This window comes from Peromyscus leucopus, chromosome 7, assembly GCF_004664715.2.
Source record: "Peromyscus leucopus breed LL Stock chromosome 7, UCI_PerLeu_2.1, whole genome shotgun sequence".
Classification (NCBI taxonomy): domain Eukaryota; kingdom Metazoa; phylum Chordata; class Mammalia; order Rodentia; family Cricetidae; genus Peromyscus; species Peromyscus leucopus.
Genome location: NC_051069.1, coordinates 8,633,489 through 8,649,602, shown reverse-complemented (window position 1 = coordinate 8,649,602; position 16,114 = coordinate 8,633,489). Strand labels below are relative to the sequence as shown.

Below are 16,114 nucleotides of genomic sequence, written 5' to 3'. Positions count from 1 at the left end.
TAACTAACTAACTAACTAAAAGATAGATAGATAGATAGATAGATAGATAGATGGATGGATGGATGGATGGATGGATGGATGGAAGGAAGGAAGGAAGGGTCTGGGTGGTGGTATTCAGGTAGTGGATTCACAAAGGCTAAAGCAGAAAATAAGTTCAAGGCCAACCTTGCCTCAACACACCCCTTCTAAAAAGGTAAAAATATGATTATATTCCAGTTAGAATCTGGTTTTTACTCTTTTAAATTAAAAAAAAAAGTACAAATTAATTTAAACCCAAACAAAGAGGGCATAACCTGTCCAGATTTTCAGGAGTTTCTGCAATTCCTCCTCCCCAATTGATGCTAAGCACAAACTCAAGGTTCAATACTCCAGGTTACAATTCCCTCCCATATGGAAATGCAGGAGTACCACAAAACAACTATGCAAATAAATTATACCAAGACTGAGCACTCACCTTTACAAGTGACCACATGTAAGACAACTCCTGTAATGATGTCATTTGCTGTGATAAGCTCAGCTCCTAGCCAACAGGTACCTTCAGGATCTGAACTGTCACATCTCACCCAAAGAGGAGGAAGGGCAGTAACTGGCTGTTTAATCTTCAAATGGGTCATATTAGGATTGTGAGCCATGGTATAAAGCCCAATTAACTGCCTTGAAAACAATGGATAGGAGAACCAATTATAAAATACCAATCACAGGTTACCTTTGAAGCTCAAAGTGTGGCTCAGTGGTAGAGCACATGTTTGGCATGTATGAAACTCTGAGTCCAATCCCCAGCACCACCCCACGCCCCATTTTAATATTTTTTAATTTAAAAAAGATAATGGGAAGGGTCTCACAGTTAACAATCTGGAAATGAAGTGATAAAATGCATGAATACATGTATGTTTACATACTTCAGCAAGTTGAGGGTATACTATGTACTCTCACAGTTACAAGTCTAGAGAGATGGCTCAGCAGTTAAGAACATGTACTGCTCTTACAAAGGACCAGAGTTCACTTCCCAGCATCCACACTTGGTGGCTTAGAACTGCCTGTAACTCTAGCACCAGGAGGATCCAATACATCTGGCTTCTGTGGGATGGTCCGTATGTTAAATTGCTCTGATTGGTCAATAAATAAAACACTGATTGGCCAGTGGCCAGACAGGAAGTACAGGCGGGACTAACAGAGAAGAGAATTAAGGGAACAGGAAGGCAGAGAGAGACACTGCCAGCCGCCCCTATGACAAACAACATGTAAAGACGCCGACACGTGGCAAGGTATAGATTTATGGAAATGGATTAATTTAAGCTGTAAGAACAGTTAGCAAGAAGCCTGCCACGGCCATACAGTTTGTAAGCAATATAAGTCTCTGTGTTTACTTGGTTGGGTCTGAGCGGCTGTGGGACTGGTGGGGGACAGAGATTTGTCCTGACTGTGGGCCAGGCAGGAAAACTCTAGCTACATCTGGCATCTGCAGAGACCTAACATGCACATACCCCACACACCTGCATAATTAAAACAATAATTTTAAAGTTATGTACATTGGATATAAAAATATATTAACACATAATTCTGACAACATAACAGTGCATGTTATATGGTATACACATATACCGTATACTGCCTTGCATATATAAATCTATATTTGTTGAAAGAGAAAAATGAAAATGTACACATATTAAAACATGAACTGGTATGCATTAAGGTAAAGAGAAGTCTCACTACCACTCAAAATAAAATGTATATATTTATCAAAATTAAAGGTCAACTAAAAAAATGAAGCTTAAATTTCTATTTTCCAAGAGATTAAAAACAATTTACTATCAGATATTCAAGAAGGGAACTTCTAAGGCATCAGATTTCAAAAAGCAAGCATAGAAATCTTAAAATGGCATATGAAAGGCATGAAGAAAAAGAAAACCAAGAGATGACAGGGCCAGGGGGGCAGCTCAGATGACAAAGGGCTTGCCTTGCAAGCGTAAGGACCTGAGTTCCATCTCCAGAACCCATGTTAAAACGCATGCACGCGGGGCTGGAGAGATGGCTCAGAGGTCAAGAGCACTTGTTGCTCTGCCGGGGGCTGAGTTTGATTCCCAGCAGCCTTGTCCCATGGTTCTAAACTGCCTGTAACTTCGGGTCCAGGGGAATCTGACTACCTCTTTTGAACTCCACAGGCACCCACATGCATGTGACATATACACGGAAATTAAATATATAAATAAGAACAAAAGTTGGGTGTAGGTGATTCATGCACTGGAGAAAGGAGGACAGGAGGATCCTGGAATCAAGTCAGCCCTCCTCACCTACTTAGCAAGTTCTAGGGCACAAATGGCGCTGGACTACACCTAAGAAAGAACACCTGAGGTTGTAATCGGGCCTGCATATCCATGGGTATTTCTTCCCACATTAACATGCACACACTCATAAATAACCCAAACATACTGGCAGAAGAAAACCAAACAATGTTCAAGTCCTAGGAACAGAGAAAAAAGGCCACGTTATGATTATAGCCCAAGAAGCCATGAAAAAAGACTTATTAACCAGTTCATAAAGCTTATAAACTTTTACTTTTTTTGTTCTTTTTTTGTTTTTGAGACAGGGTTCATTTCTCTGTGTAGCCTTGGCTATCCTGGAACTTTGTAGACCAGGCTGGTCTCAAATTCACAGAGATTTGCCTGCCTCTGCCTCTCGAGCACTGGGATTAAAGCTGTGAGATTGTAAACTTCTATGTGGGAGTTGGAGGAGGGTAAAAACCAGCATAAAGGCATATTACTACTGTGAACAGTCCCAGCACTTGTTGCTCCATAATGTCAGGATTCTTAGGGCTCTATCCTTCAGAACTCCTTGAAGGCAAAGACTTGGGTTTGCAGGTAGTAAGGGGCTGGGTGGAGGCCACTAACATATGTACACAGAAGGAAAGCAAGAAAGGAAGAGTAAGATACAAATGCATATTCTGGAAGCATACTGCTTTCTTGGGCATGGTAATTCATGTTGTACAGGACAGCTGTCCACTGTAAGCCCAGAGCTTGAGTCACTGTGACACCCAGAAACACTCCTGAGTAGTTGGAATGCCAACCTAGCAGCACCCCGGGAGGAGAACCTCTGGGGTTAGAAAATAAAGGCTCCTACGCATCAAGAATGAAGACCTTGGATTTTACCATGAAGGCAATGAAAATCTAAACAGGATTTTTAAGTATCGAAGCAACACAATTATGGTTTCATTTAAAAAACATTACTCTGGTAGTAGGAGGAAGAGAGACTGGGCTACATTCAAGGTAGACAATTAAGAACAACAGAAACAGACCAGCAGAGTAAGGTGGAAGGTGACTGCATTCTCAGGTCATGTTCAGGACACCTATGGAGTATCTAAACAGGGCCACCCTTAGAGGACTAGGCAGACAGATCACCTATGGGATGTCTAAACAGGGCTATTCTTAGAGGGGAAGGCAGATGCCTCAGGGCGAGGTGCAGTTTTTCAATGTCTGTAACAATACTGAATGTTACAATTTTTTTTCCTTTTGAGTCAGGGTTTCATGTAGCCAAGTCTACTGAAAACTTATTTAGTAGTCAAGGATGACCTTGAACTTCTGATCTTCCTCCTCCAGTCTCCCAAGTGCTAGAATTAGAGGTGTGGGCAATCGTGTGTGGGATTTTTTTTTTTTTTTTTTTTTTGAGACAGGGTTTCTCTGTGTAGCTTTGCGCCTTTCCTGGAACTTGCTTTGGAGACCAGGCTGGCCTTGAACTCACAGAGATCCGCCTGCCTTTGCCTCCCAGTGCTGGGATTAAAGGCGTGTGCTACCACCGCCCGGCTTCTGCAGTGCTGGGGCTCAAATCCAGGGCTTCATGTATGCTAACCAAGCAGTCTACACACTGTGCTACATCCTCAGCCCCAGCAATGTTTCAATTCAAATCCTCTCCCCTAAACTTATAAAAACAAAATAAACAAACAAAAAATTTACCTTGCTCTCCCAACTGGCAAGGCCAGTGGCCTAATATTTTCACCAGTAGAGAAATCAGAAATAGCAGTTTCTTCAGACTGTGGTTCTTCAACATGACTCGTTTCTTCCTTCTCTAAAAACTTTAAAAATGTTATAAATAATTTAGTCAGATGCAAGAGTCAACTTTCTTCTGTGCTAGGAAATAACTACACAGGGGGCTGGAGAGATGGCTCCACATTTAAGAGCACTGGCACTGGAGCTGTAGACAGTAGTGAGCTGCCACGTGGATGGTGCAAACCAAACCCAGTTCCTCTGAAAGAGAAGCAAGTGCTCCTAATCACTGAGCCATCTCTCCAGCTCCCAAAGATACTGATTTTAGTTGCTACTTGTAAAGGAAGCACCTGGTGACATTAGACAAATATTCTACCATGCACAGTATAATAAGCTAAAGGTAAATACCACAGGAGATCCATAACAGGTGCTCAGATATTTAGATATTTTCATTTCCCAACTGGAACAAACTGTGAGAGATGAGCTTAGAGTACACAGTCCTCAATTTTTACCTTTTATGTATTTGGACACAGGGTCCACATGCTGGGATCACAGGTATACAGTACCACACCCAGCCATAGCCCTAAATTTTTTTGTTTGTTTTTCAATATATGGTTTCTCTTTGTAGTCCCGGCTGTCCTGGAACTCACTTTGTAGATCAGGCTGGCCTCAAACTCAGAGATTCGCCTACCTCTGACTCCTGCTGGAGTTAAAGGTATGTCTGATACCACTGCCTGGCTTAGCTCTCATTTTTTTTCTGATTTTTTTGAGATGGGGTTTCTCTTTGTTTTTTTATTGTTTTGTTTTGCTATGCATACAGTATTCTGCCTGCATACCAGAAGAGGGTGCCAGATCTCATTACAGATGGCTGTGAGCCACCATGTGGTTGCTGGGAATTGAACTCAGGACCTCTTAACCACTGAGCTATCTCTCCAGCCCTAGGGTTTCTCTTTGTAGCTCTGGCTGTCCTGAACTCTATTTGTAGCACAGGCTGGCCTCAAACTCATATAGACCATCTGCCTCTGCCTCCCAGAGTGCTGGGATTAAAGTGCGCCACCATACCTGGCTTTGTTCTTTTTCTTAATTAATCTATTATAAAAGTTTGAGGCCGGGCGGTGGTAGCGCACTCCTTTAATCCCAGCACTCAGGAGGCAGAGCCAGGCGGATCTCTGTGAGTTCGAGGCCAGTCTGGGCTACCAAGTGAGCTCCAGGAAAGGCCCAAAGCTATGCAGAGAAACCCTGTCTCGAAAAACGAAAAAAAAAAAAAAAAAAAAAAGTTTGAATTATGTATATATTGGTGGTTGGCATATTTCCACGGGAGAGCACCATGCTTACTCATGAAAGAATTAGTGTCCACTTTCATTAATGCTGATAAGAAAACATGTAGTATGAGAATATTCCCAAAGAAACCAATTTAGCTACTAAGAACTAACCACAAAGCCCAATACTTACCACTTTTTCCACAATAAACACTGAGTCGTCTTCATTTAGAATTGTTTTCAGAAGACTTGGTTGGCCTTTGCTGATCAGCTGCACTTGCACATCAGCCTGTTAAAGACAGACTGTAGCGTTTTTATATGTAATTTAAGAACTACAGACCAGCCACAGGCTAATTACTAAAAAAGAACATGTTTCAAAATGTTCCCCTGCTGGGCGGTGGTGGTGGTGGTGGTGGTGGTGGTGCACGCCTTTAATCCCAGCACTCAGGAGGCAGAGGCAGGTGAATCCCTGCCTGGTCTACAGAGTGAGTTCCAAGACTGTTTCAGAGAAACCCTGTCTCAAAAAACAAAAAACAAAACAACAACAACAAAAAGGTTTCCCTTCTTTTGCCAGGTTTCTCATGTTAGAAAACCTAGCTCATGGATTGGGGAAATATGTCAGTTTGTGAATTGTTTGTTGCTCAAGCATGGGGGCCTCAGTTCAATCCCCAGCACCCCTGTAAAGCTGAACACAAGGGCATGTATCTACAACTCCAGTGCTCTGTGCTCGGGAGGCAGAGACAGGAGAACTTCTGGGGCTTGCTGGCCATTCAGTACAGCCAAGTAAGGAGTTCTACACTGAGTAGGAGACCTTGTCACAAAATAACTAGTGGACAGCAACTGAGGAAGACACCCACCATTGACCTCTGGCCTTGACAAGTACCTATAAGGACGGACATGTGCATGCACATACACAAGAAAATCTAGCTTTTTTTTTTCCCTCCTCGAGACAGGGTTTCTCTGTGTAGCTTTGGAGTCTGTCCTGGAACTCACTCTGTAGACCAGGCTGGCCTTGAACTCAGAGATCCGCTTGGCTCTGCCTCCCGGGAGTGCTGGGATTAAAGGCGTGTGCCACTGCCGCCACCCGGCCAAGAAACCATGTATTTTATTTATTGATGTTCTGGAAATGGCAAAGCTAGAGAGACAGAAAACCAATGAGCAGTGCAGGTCCTAGAGACATAGGAAACTGCTAATAATACAGGGACATGAGCACATTATCAGACAGGAAATAGTCTACATTTTGATAATAGGGTCAGCTGCACTTCTGAAGGTATTTGTCAAAATTCATAGAACTATTTCTTAAAAGGGTAAAATTTAGCATATGTAAATTAATTTTTAAAAAAACCTGATTAAAAACCTATGATTTTAGGATCATTATGTTTAAAACCAAATAAATTGCTCATACCTCATAGATGAACGGATCTTTACAGACTCCTTTCTTTTCTTCATTAAATTCCCTGAAATGCAGAATGTGTGGAAAAGAGAGCTGTGGGATCGGCCTTGTTATTCAAGTTTAGAAATGAGCTGGTGCTTTCTTTACGCACCAGCAGGAAAGCTTAGTCCTTACAACAGCTGCAAGGCTAGCTTCAGAATGGAGAACAATTGGGTTAAGAGAAGATTAAGGAGGTTAGGCTTTTGGGGCATGCCTTCAATCCCAGCAGAGGCAGGCAGAGTTCTGAGTTCCAGGCTGGCCAGGGACACAGAGGAGACTCCATCTCACAATAATTTTTTTTGGTGGGGAGTGGGAGTAGGCGTGGGTAAGATGGCTGGAGAGATAGCTCAGGGGTTAAAGCACTATTGCTCCTGTAGAGGGTCTGGGTTCAGACTCCAGCACTCACATGATGGCTCACAACAGTATCTGTAATTCCAGTTCCAAGGGATCTGACATCCTTTTCAGACCTCTGCAGGCACCAGGCAGGAACCAGTGCACACACATACATGCAGATAAAACACACATATAAAATAAATGAATATAAAAATGTTTTGATTATGTGTGTATGTAAGGGGAATGGGTAATGTATGTGTGAGTGCAGGTGCCCAAGAAGGCACTCACCGGAGGTGAAGTTACAGGTGACTGTGAGCTGCCTGCTGTGGACTCTGGAAATCAAATTCTGGTCCTCTAGAAGAGTAGTAAGTGCTCTTAGACCCTGAGCCATCCCTCCAGATTCATTAAATTAAAACAAGACAAAACAAAAACAAAAACTAGGGTTGAAGAGATGGCTCAGAGGTTAAGAGCACTGGATGCTCTTCCAGAGGTCCTGAGTTCAATTCCCAGCAACCACATGGTGGCTCACAACCATCTGTAATGTGATCTGGTGTCCACTTCTGGCGTGCAGGCAGAACACTGTGTACATAATAAAGAAATAAATCTTAAAAAAAAAAAAAAATCTTTATTTAAAAAAAAAATTTCAAAAGTCTGCTAGGGATGGTGAACTATACCTGTGATTCCAGCACTTGCCATGCTGAAGCAGGAAGGTGACAAGTACCAGGGCAACTTGGGTTGTACAGTGAGAGCCTATTTAAAAAACAAAACCAGGGCCCGGCAGTGCACGCCTTTAATCCCAGCACTCTGGAGGCAGAGGAAGGTGTATCTCTATAAGTTCAAGGCCAGTCTGGTCTACAGAGTGAGTTCCAGGACAGCCAGGACTACACAGAGAAACCCTGTTGTGAAAAAAAAAAAAAAAAAGTGGGGAGGAGAAAGAGAGGGGGGGAGTTAGTTTTAGATATTTTAAAAAAGATTTGTGGGGCTGGAGAGATGGCTTGGCAGTTGAGAAGTTGAGAGCACTGGCTGCTCTTTCAGAGGTCCTGCGTTCAATTCCCAGCAACCACAGCTGTCCTGGAACTTTGCTTTGTAGATCAGGCTGGCCTCGAACTCACAAATATCTGTCTGCCTTTGCCTCCCAAGAGCTGGATATTAAAGGCGTGTCCCACCACAAACAGCTGTTTTTTTTTTTTTTTAATTTATTATACTTACTTACACAAGTGTATGTGAGTGTGTGTGTGAGGGGGTGCGTGAAGTCAGAGGACAATTTGTGGGATATTTTCTCCTCCCACAATGTGGGTCCCCTGCCATGAGTCCTGCTGAACCATCTCTCTGGCCCAAGAATGTGAATTTTTCTTAAAATTGATTGTCCTTTACATATAATTCAAGGATACTGCTTGGTCATTCAACATCTGTTTCTCAAACATTCTTGCTAGATACTGGGAATAGCAAACAAAACCAGTTGTGACAGGAATCCAAAAAGTGAACTGTCAGTTATGGGTACCAGAAACTCTGGGAGGAGAATAACTGAATGACTTGCAGCTTTTCAGAGTCATGAGAAAGGCCCCAAGTATCACAGCAGAGATGGGCAGGAACAAGGAGACTGGGATCAACCCACCTCCAATCCTCAGCAAAGAAACAAAACAACCCAAGTGGTGGGGAGCCTGGGAAAGGTGAAGAGAAGGAAGTTGGAATCTTAGATTTACAAGTCTTAACTTGAAAGAATTCTGCAGTTAAATGCCACATTGAGAAGAAAACACCCAGGAAATAATTAGTAAGCATAATGCATCTAAGTAAATTTTTATCATAAAACAACCATAGAGGCGAGGGACATAATTTAGTTATAAGAATGCTTGCTTCGAGTGGATTCTTCTTATAGAACCTCAAAAATTGGGCATGCCTATAACAACAGCACAGAGATGGAGATGGAGGCAGGATAGTTAACTTATGTTTGGCTTGGAGGCCAGCCTGGGCTACATGAGACCTTGGGTTTAAAATAACAAATTACTTAACACCATGGCAGAAATATCACAGCAGTTAAAAAAAAACTAAAGTTTCTGAGCTCAAAGACATCATTAGCTTCTCTAAAAACACTAGCTCTTAGCTGGGCAGTGGTGGCACAGGCCTTTAATCCCAGTACTTGGGAGGCAGAGACAGGTGGATCTGATTTGGAGGCCAGCCTGGTCTACAGAGAGCTCCAGGACAGCTAGGGCTACAGAGAGAAACTCTGTCTTGAAAAACAAAAACAAAACAAAAAACAGACTAGTTCTTCTCCTATAATGTTAAAGAGAGTTTTACAGTATTTGTAACAGGAAGAGCGGTTAAACATTATAAAAAACTATAAGCATTTAAAAAATAACTGTGCTATACCCAGCCAGCAACACCCTGAGCCTAGAATTTAGAAAGGTAACTTTTTGGTCTCACTTCAGACCTACTAATCAAAACCATGGTGGTAGTGCCCATAAATCTGTAGTTTGACAATCAGTGGTTCTGATGCAAGGTCAGATGTGAGTCACTGTCCTCGATCCTCATACACGACGTAGAATTGACAGAATCCTCTTGTAGCAATATTTCACTAAAGGAACAATATGAATTCTGGCATGGGGGCTCACGCCTCTAATCTGAGGATCAGGAGTCTGGCCAGGGGTGTCGCTGCGAACTCGAGGTGAGTTTCTGTCTAGTTTAGGCTAGAGTTGGGACCTCATCTCAAGAAAATCACCTTGCTTTTAAAGTCAGCTCACGGCCAAATGTAGCTCGTACGGTAACTCAAGAGACTGGACAACTATACATTGCTTTTTCGTGAGTCAAAGCGTAAGGCAGGGGAAGGATGACATCTAGTTCTCCGTACCCCGGGAGCCTCTCCTCGGAAGTGGGTGCATCGCTAAGATGAGTAAATTGACCTGTCGGCTGGCCCCTCTTGCTCAAGCACTCATGTGTTCTAGGGAGCCGAGCAGCGAGCGCCCTAGGCCTCAGAGCGGAGCCCAACGCGCTGCACAGCCGAGGCCCGCCCCTTCCACTCCTAGACCCCAGCAAAGGCGGCAGCCGCGAAGCCTTCAGCTGTGGCAAGACGCGAGCGGGGAAACCAAGGCCGGGAGGGACACGGTGCCATTCCATTCCTCAACCACAACTCACTGCAGAAGACGAGCATAAAGCGCCTCAGCCGCGCGGTTCATGCGCGCCCACATCCCGCACCGGCCACGGTCCCGTCCGGGGCAGCTTAAACTGAACTGCGCGCCCAGACGCTGACGTCAGAGGCCGCGACCCCGCCCCGCCGGAACTACTTCGCGACATTAAGTTCGTTTGTACTCCGCGCTGACACATCGTTTTAATTTATTAGAATATCCAGGCACATTTACTATTCCATTAGACTCCCATGTCTTTCGGGGGGGAAAAGAAAGGTAAAATAGATACTGTGACTGGGGTGGGTGGGTAGGTGGGTGGGGAGAAACATCTCGCGAGAGTTGGTATCGAGTAACGAATTCTTCCGCAAAAAGGAGTCCCTCTTTTCTAACCACTCTTTTTAGGTTTAGGGGGAAAAATGATACCAATTTGAACACATGCAAAACAATAATATGGTGTTCTGAAATTTTTCAGCGCAGGAGAGAGAGGCTTTGGCTCCCCGACGTGGTTTTGAGGCGGGGCAGGATGCCCGGGGTCAAGTGGAAGGATATATGTAGAGGGTAAGTGGTGAGTCCTTCCTTTTCCTGTGGCAGCCGCCGGGTGGAGAGGAGCGTGGCCTTCTCCTCTCCTCGCCATGGTGAGTGGAGGTCTTCCTCGCTGGACTTCCCACTGGTTTCTGGGGCCTGTGCGGGAGAATGAAGGCAGCAGGACATGATCCGCAGGAGAGGAGGAGATGGGAAGGGGATCTAACCCGGGATTTTTTGGCAGGGAACGGGGTTGTGGGAGCCGCGGCAGCCATCTTAGAGGCAACGTGGGAGCCGGCGCAGGGTGGACGGCGTAGGGGCCTTTGGGACCCTCGCTTGCCGTAGTTCTAGCGGGGAGAAGGCTTCTGGAAACCCACCCCTTGGGTGCGGGAGACATGCCCGGTGGCAACTCGGCGTGGGCCTTGTCCGCGTCATGTGCTTGCCTCCCGGTGGCTGTCGGTATCCATCGCCAAAGGAAAGCGCCGAGGGAAGTTACTTTTAATGCCTTTCAGAAAGCTGGTCTCTGCCTCTTTGAAATCGTTTCTAGAGAAGCAAGGTCTTCGTCCCTTAAAAAGTAATGTTTTTATTTGATATCAACTAGATGGTTTGAGCCCTAACTGAACTCTTAAGCTCGATCACATACAGCAGTAATAGTGTTTTTCCTCGGGTGTCTTGTGCTATACTTAGTGGGTGGATTAAGGTTTGTCTTACCATCGAAAATTAGGATTTGGAGACGTGGCTGAGCTTCATCTTTAATAGGTTGGCCTATTAGTTGAGAACTTAAGTGAGAACGCAAAGATGGTCCCGAGTCTATGAAGGAACGTAGAGGAGCATCTAGGGAACAAGGTCAGAGAAGTGGGCAGGTGGCATGGGCCAGCTTCAGGTGAGAGTTTGCTAGGCGTTGAACACTAAAAGTGTGACCTGTATTTTTCTGAGTAGAAAGAGGACTGGGATGTTGGGACAAATGGAGGCAAGGTTTTCTGACGTGTGGGGGGCTGTTTACATGGTCTCATTGAAAGGTATCTTCAAACTTCTGGTTGAGTTTTGCTTTTGAAGTTTTTTGTTTTTCTTTTAAAAAATAGCATCTTCATTGTGGGTGTTCTTTGGCTGTAAAACTATTGAAATGATAGCCCTATTGGTAATATTTTAATCTTGTGTTTCTTGAATTTTGGTTCGTGGTCTCCTGCAAGCCATTACTGACCTTGAACTTCTGCCAACACCTCTGGAGGGCTAAGGCTCTAACCCAGACCTCCCATACAGGCTAGACAAGCACAAACTGACGTGTATATAACAACCTGTGACTTTGTCATTTAATTCGGATTTTAAGTGCTATCTGCCTCCAAAACCATTTAATGATGGGAAGAGTTTGCCTCCAATGTTGTCAGTATAGTTATTACCCTTTCCATTTTTTCAAGTGAATATTCCTTATTACAATGTTTAATGATGGGAAGAGTTTGCCTCCAATGTTGTCAGTATAGTTACTACCCTTTCCATTTTCTCAAGTGAATATTCCTTATTACAATGTGACACAGTTCTGTTGGGGCTTTTTTGTGAATCAGAACATGAACTGCCTTTCTGGTCCCCGGTTCTCAAGTAGTCCTTTATCTGCTTGCAGGTCTTAGAGTGTGTATTTAAAGTCTGGATTCCACATACAGGAGCTGATACTTGTTCTAAGTTAACTTTTTCTTCCCTCCAAGGCTTGTGCCCGTCCCCTCATATCGGTGTACTCTGAAAAGGGGGAGTCATCTGGCAAAAATGTCACTTTGCCAGCTGTGTTCAAAGCTCCCATTCGACCGGATATCGTGAACTTTGTTCACACCAACTTGAGGAAAAACAACAGACAGCCCTATGCTGTCAGTGAATTAGCAGGTATGGATTTCCATTTACCATGGGTAGGGCTGCTTCGCAGTGGGTGATGAAATGCCATTGGTCCGTGTTTCTGAACCATGTGATTTTCCTTGGCTATTCTGATACTGCCTTTACCATGCATAAAGTAAGTCATTGGTTTTTAGAACTTACTACCTAAAACTTATTTCTTCTCAATTTTAGGTCATCAGACCAGTGCTGAGTCTTGGGGTACTGGCAGAGCTGTGGCTCGAATTCCCAGAGTTCGAGGTGGTGGGACCCACCGTTCTGGCCAGGGTGCCTTTGGAAATGTATCCTGTTTCTCTGATAACATTCTTTGCAATCACCCAACTGGACTTAGACTTGATTTGTTAACATTTAATAATGTTTTGAATCATGTCTAAAACTTTTAGTGTCCCTAATAAACATATCCTCTAGACCACAGTCTGGAGATGTTTTATGGGGGGTCCTTGCTGTGATGTCGTAATTTGCGTCTTACTCTGTTCATGGCGACAGTTGCCTGCTGTCAGTAAGCTGGTTCAGAAGGTTGACGAAAATTGTTACTGAGCAAGTCATAACCTTGCTAATACTCCAGCCCTGGAAAATGATACAATTCTTGACAAAGAAAACAGATGTGTCGAGGAGGCCGCATGTTTGCACCAACCAAAACCTGGCGTCGTTGGCACCGCCGAGTGAACACAACCCAAAAGCGATATGCCATCTGTTCCGCCCTGGCTGCCTCAGCCTTACCAGCATTGGTGATGTCTAAAGGTCTGTGATGCTTTGATACAGGACATTTAATTTCTACCTTTCATGAAAACCCCTGTTAGATGATAAGCTTGAGTAAATTCTCTTCCTCGGTGCCTACTAAAAGCAGTTTTGCTTACTTAAATCTGTAACCTTGATTGTAGTTCCCAACAAATTCCTACCATGTTATTAACTGTCAAAATGATGAAATTCCACTTAATTGGTCCGTGTTTCTGAAACACATGATATTAGTGGAAATTCTGATTTGACAGTGCATGTCATTTTGCTTTGGGGTGTGTGTGTAAAGAGTTGAGACTTTCCTGTTAAGTATTGAATTGGCTTTCTTAGGTCATCGTATTGAGGAAGTTCCTGAACTCCCTTTGGTAGTTGAAGATAAGGTTGAAGGTTACAAGAAGACCAAGGAGGCTGTTCAACTGCTTAAAAAACTTAAAGCTTGGAATGACATCAAAAAGGTAGGTTCAACATTAATGTCTACCATTCAATACTATCAGATTTTGGTTTGAAAGAATAAGTTGAGGATTAAAGGGTGTGGGTAGTAGGCTTTCTGATTGGATATGGATTATAGAAATCTTTGAAAGATCTCTAAATAAAGGTAGTTGTGCTAACCAAGTTCTCTGTAGTTAACCTCATATCTCTAGAATAGTGATTTGATTTGTGGTAATAGAAAATAAGGAAGGTATTTACATGAGCATTACTGTATTACATCATTTGTGTATGTGTGAGAGACCAACTTGGGAGGAATTATCTCTGTTACCATTTTCTTAAAGGGCTTGATGCAGTATGGTTTGCTTGCAATGATGTTGTAATTTGCGTCCTACTCTGTTTTCAGTGACAGTTGCCTGCTGTCAGTAAGCTGATTCAGAAGGTTGACGAAAATTGTTACTGAGCAAGTGATAACCATTTATTAACTGAAATGTGGAGTGCTAACAGGATTGTGAATCCCAGGGATCGAACAGATTAGCAGGCTTGGCTGAAAGTGCCTTTACCTGCTAGAGAGAGATTGTGTCTTGATCAGAATACTAAAGCTCCTCTCTCTATAGGTCTATGCCTCTCAGAGAATGAGAGCTGGCAAGGGCAAAATGAGAAACCGACGGCGTATCCAGCGCAGGGGACCTTGCATCATCTATAATGAAGATAATGGTATCATCAAGGCCTTCAGAAACATCCCTGGTAAATTCTTGGAATGTTTTCACTGCCTGTCTGTGCACACTCACTCAGTGTTCAGTTATGATGAAATTCCACTTCATGGTCCGTGTTTCTGAAATAACATGATTTTGTGGAAGTTCTGATTCCTAGTGAGTGAGTTCCACCATGATGGCTTGAACTTCACAGTTCATTCATCTTTATAAGTGCCTTTTGTATAAGCCATACAAATTGTATTTCCTCTGTTGGTTGAATACAAGCTCCTTGATTCTTCCTTGCCTTTAAAGGTATCACTCTGCTTAATGTAAGCAAGCTGAACATTTTGAAACTTGCTCCTGGTGGGCATGTGGGGCGTTTCTGCATTTGGACTGAAAGTGCTTTCCGGAAGTTGGATGAGTTGTACGGCACTTGGCGGAAGGCTGCTTCTCTCAAGAGTAACTATAAGTGAGTTTCCCATGTTCCTTTATTACACATGGATACCTAAAGTGTACATTTAGATTCAGACTTGATTTATATTCTTCTTAAATTATGCATTGTATTTTTACATTTCCCATTGTGTGGAGGAGTAATGCTCTGTCTCTGATCCATGGTTATAAAAGTTATGAGCTCAGGAATTCTGTACCTGGAGAGTTAATACATTTGAAATACAGTTAGAAGATAACAATTGGCACTGCTTGTCTTTTTTTCCCAGCCTTCCCATGCACAAGATGTTGAACACAGACCTTAGCAGAATCTTGAAAAGCCCAGAGATCCAAAGAGCCCTCCGAGCACCACGGTAAGGTGTTGATGCTCACTTCGTGCTGTCGCCTGACACTTTGACTCATAAAGGCATACGTGTTGATTGATGAGTGCCCCTCTTTACAGCAAGAAGATTCATCGTAGAGTCTTGAAGAAGAATCCACTGAAGAACCTGAGAATCATGTTGAAGCTGAACCCTTACGCAAAGACTATGCGCAGGAATACCATTCTTCGCCAGGCCAGAAATGTGAGCCATGATTTGCAATGTCAAGTATTGTTGATCTTTTTAAAAGATTGGGTACTCTTTCTCTCCCCCTCCCCCCTTCCCAGAGGCTCTATATCTCTGACTATGTAGACCAGGCTGTCCTTGAACTGGCAGATTCACATGCTTCTGCCTCTCAAGTGCTGGGATTAAAGATGTTTTAATCTCAGCCCCACTAATCCAGGTTGAAGACTCGATTCTTAGTTTCCTGCTTACTTGTTTTTGTTGCAGCACAAACTCCGGGTGAAGAAGCTGGAAGCAGCAGCAGCAGCAGCACTGGCAGCCAAAGCGGAGAAGGGGACTGCAGACAAGAAGCCTGCAGAGAAGAAGGAAAAGAAGCCTGTGGGTGTCAAGAAGCTGAAGAAGCCTGTAGGAAAAAAGGTTGTAGCAACCAAGAAACCAGCAGCTGAGAAGAAGCCGGCAGAGAAGAAAACTACCACAGAAGAGAAGAAGTCTGCTGCTTAAACTATGAAAATCTGTTTCATTCCATAGAGTAAAGACACAGCCTATCTGAATAAAAACCTGATCAAAGATGCAGTGAGAAACAGTTGTGTGAATCTTTATTGTGGATGCTTCTAAAACCCTCCTCCCCCTTTTTGGGATGAGTGGTATGGCACTTGGAAATAAGGGGATCATCAGGATTGTAGAACAAGGACATTTTTAATATTTCATTCTGTTTAGGCTGTAATTTGTTCTCTACATTCTAGTCTGGTATA

At 43.5% G+C, this 16,114-nt stretch overlaps 2 protein-coding genes and 5 non-coding genes across 9 annotated transcripts in view; 6 read left to right on the top strand and 1 right to left on the bottom strand.

Annotated features, from left to right (window-relative positions):
• The window catches only part of Zwilch (zwilch kinetochore protein), a 34,009-nt gene extending 23,770 nt beyond the window's left edge, over nt 1-10,239 (bottom strand). The window contains exons 1-5 of one of the 3 annotated variants that reach the window (XM_028866916.2): nt 10,131-10,239; nt 6,642-6,693; nt 5,430-5,525; nt 3,948-4,066; nt 455-654 (exon numbers count right to left, since the gene is read on the bottom strand). In XM_028866916.2, the coding sequence (XP_028722749.1) occupies nt 455-654; nt 3,948-4,066; nt 5,430-5,525; nt 6,642-6,693; nt 10,131-10,183 (520 nt within the window). In that variant the 5' untranslated portion in view covers nt 10,184-10,239. Of the gene's footprint in view, nt 1-454; nt 655-3,947; nt 4,067-5,429; nt 5,526-6,641; nt 6,694-10,130 lie in introns of those variants that run through there. The other 2 variants (XM_037207413.1, XM_037207414.1) reach the window with 2 other exon arrangements.
• A 411-nt stretch (nt 10,240-10,650) lies between these two features.
• On the top strand, nt 10,651-15,943 carry Rpl4 (ribosomal protein L4). Its single transcript, XM_028866903.2, has 10 exons — nt 10,651-10,755; nt 12,340-12,511; nt 12,692-12,798; nt 13,120-13,258; nt 13,583-13,707; nt 14,296-14,425; nt 14,686-14,842; nt 15,090-15,173; nt 15,263-15,383; nt 15,630-15,943. Exons 1-10 carry the CDS (start codon nt 10,753-10,755, stop codon nt 15,861-15,863), a joined length of 1,272 nt encoding a protein of 423 aa, XP_028722736.1. The 5' UTR covers nt 10,651-10,752; the 3' UTR covers nt 15,864-15,943.
• Nucleotides 12,550-12,617, top strand: LOC114692122. The gene has a single exon (XR_003734349.1). It is a non-coding gene; the product is annotated as a small nucleolar RNA SNORD18 (small nucleolar RNA).
• LOC114692146 lies at nt 12,959-13,057 on the top strand. The gene has a single exon (XR_003734355.1). It is a non-coding gene; the product is annotated as a small nucleolar RNA SNORD16 (small nucleolar RNA).
• Nucleotides 13,431-13,502, top strand: LOC114692109. Its single transcript, XR_003734345.1, has one exon. It is a non-coding gene; the product is annotated as a small nucleolar RNA SNORD18 (small nucleolar RNA).
• LOC114692139 lies at nt 14,046-14,144 on the top strand. The gene has a single exon (XR_003734354.1). It is a non-coding gene; the product is annotated as a small nucleolar RNA SNORD16 (small nucleolar RNA).
• On the top strand, nt 14,478-14,548 carry LOC114692114. The gene has a single exon (XR_003734347.1). It is a non-coding gene; the product is annotated as a small nucleolar RNA SNORD18 (small nucleolar RNA).
• Nucleotides 15,944-16,114: the final 171 nt, after the last annotated feature.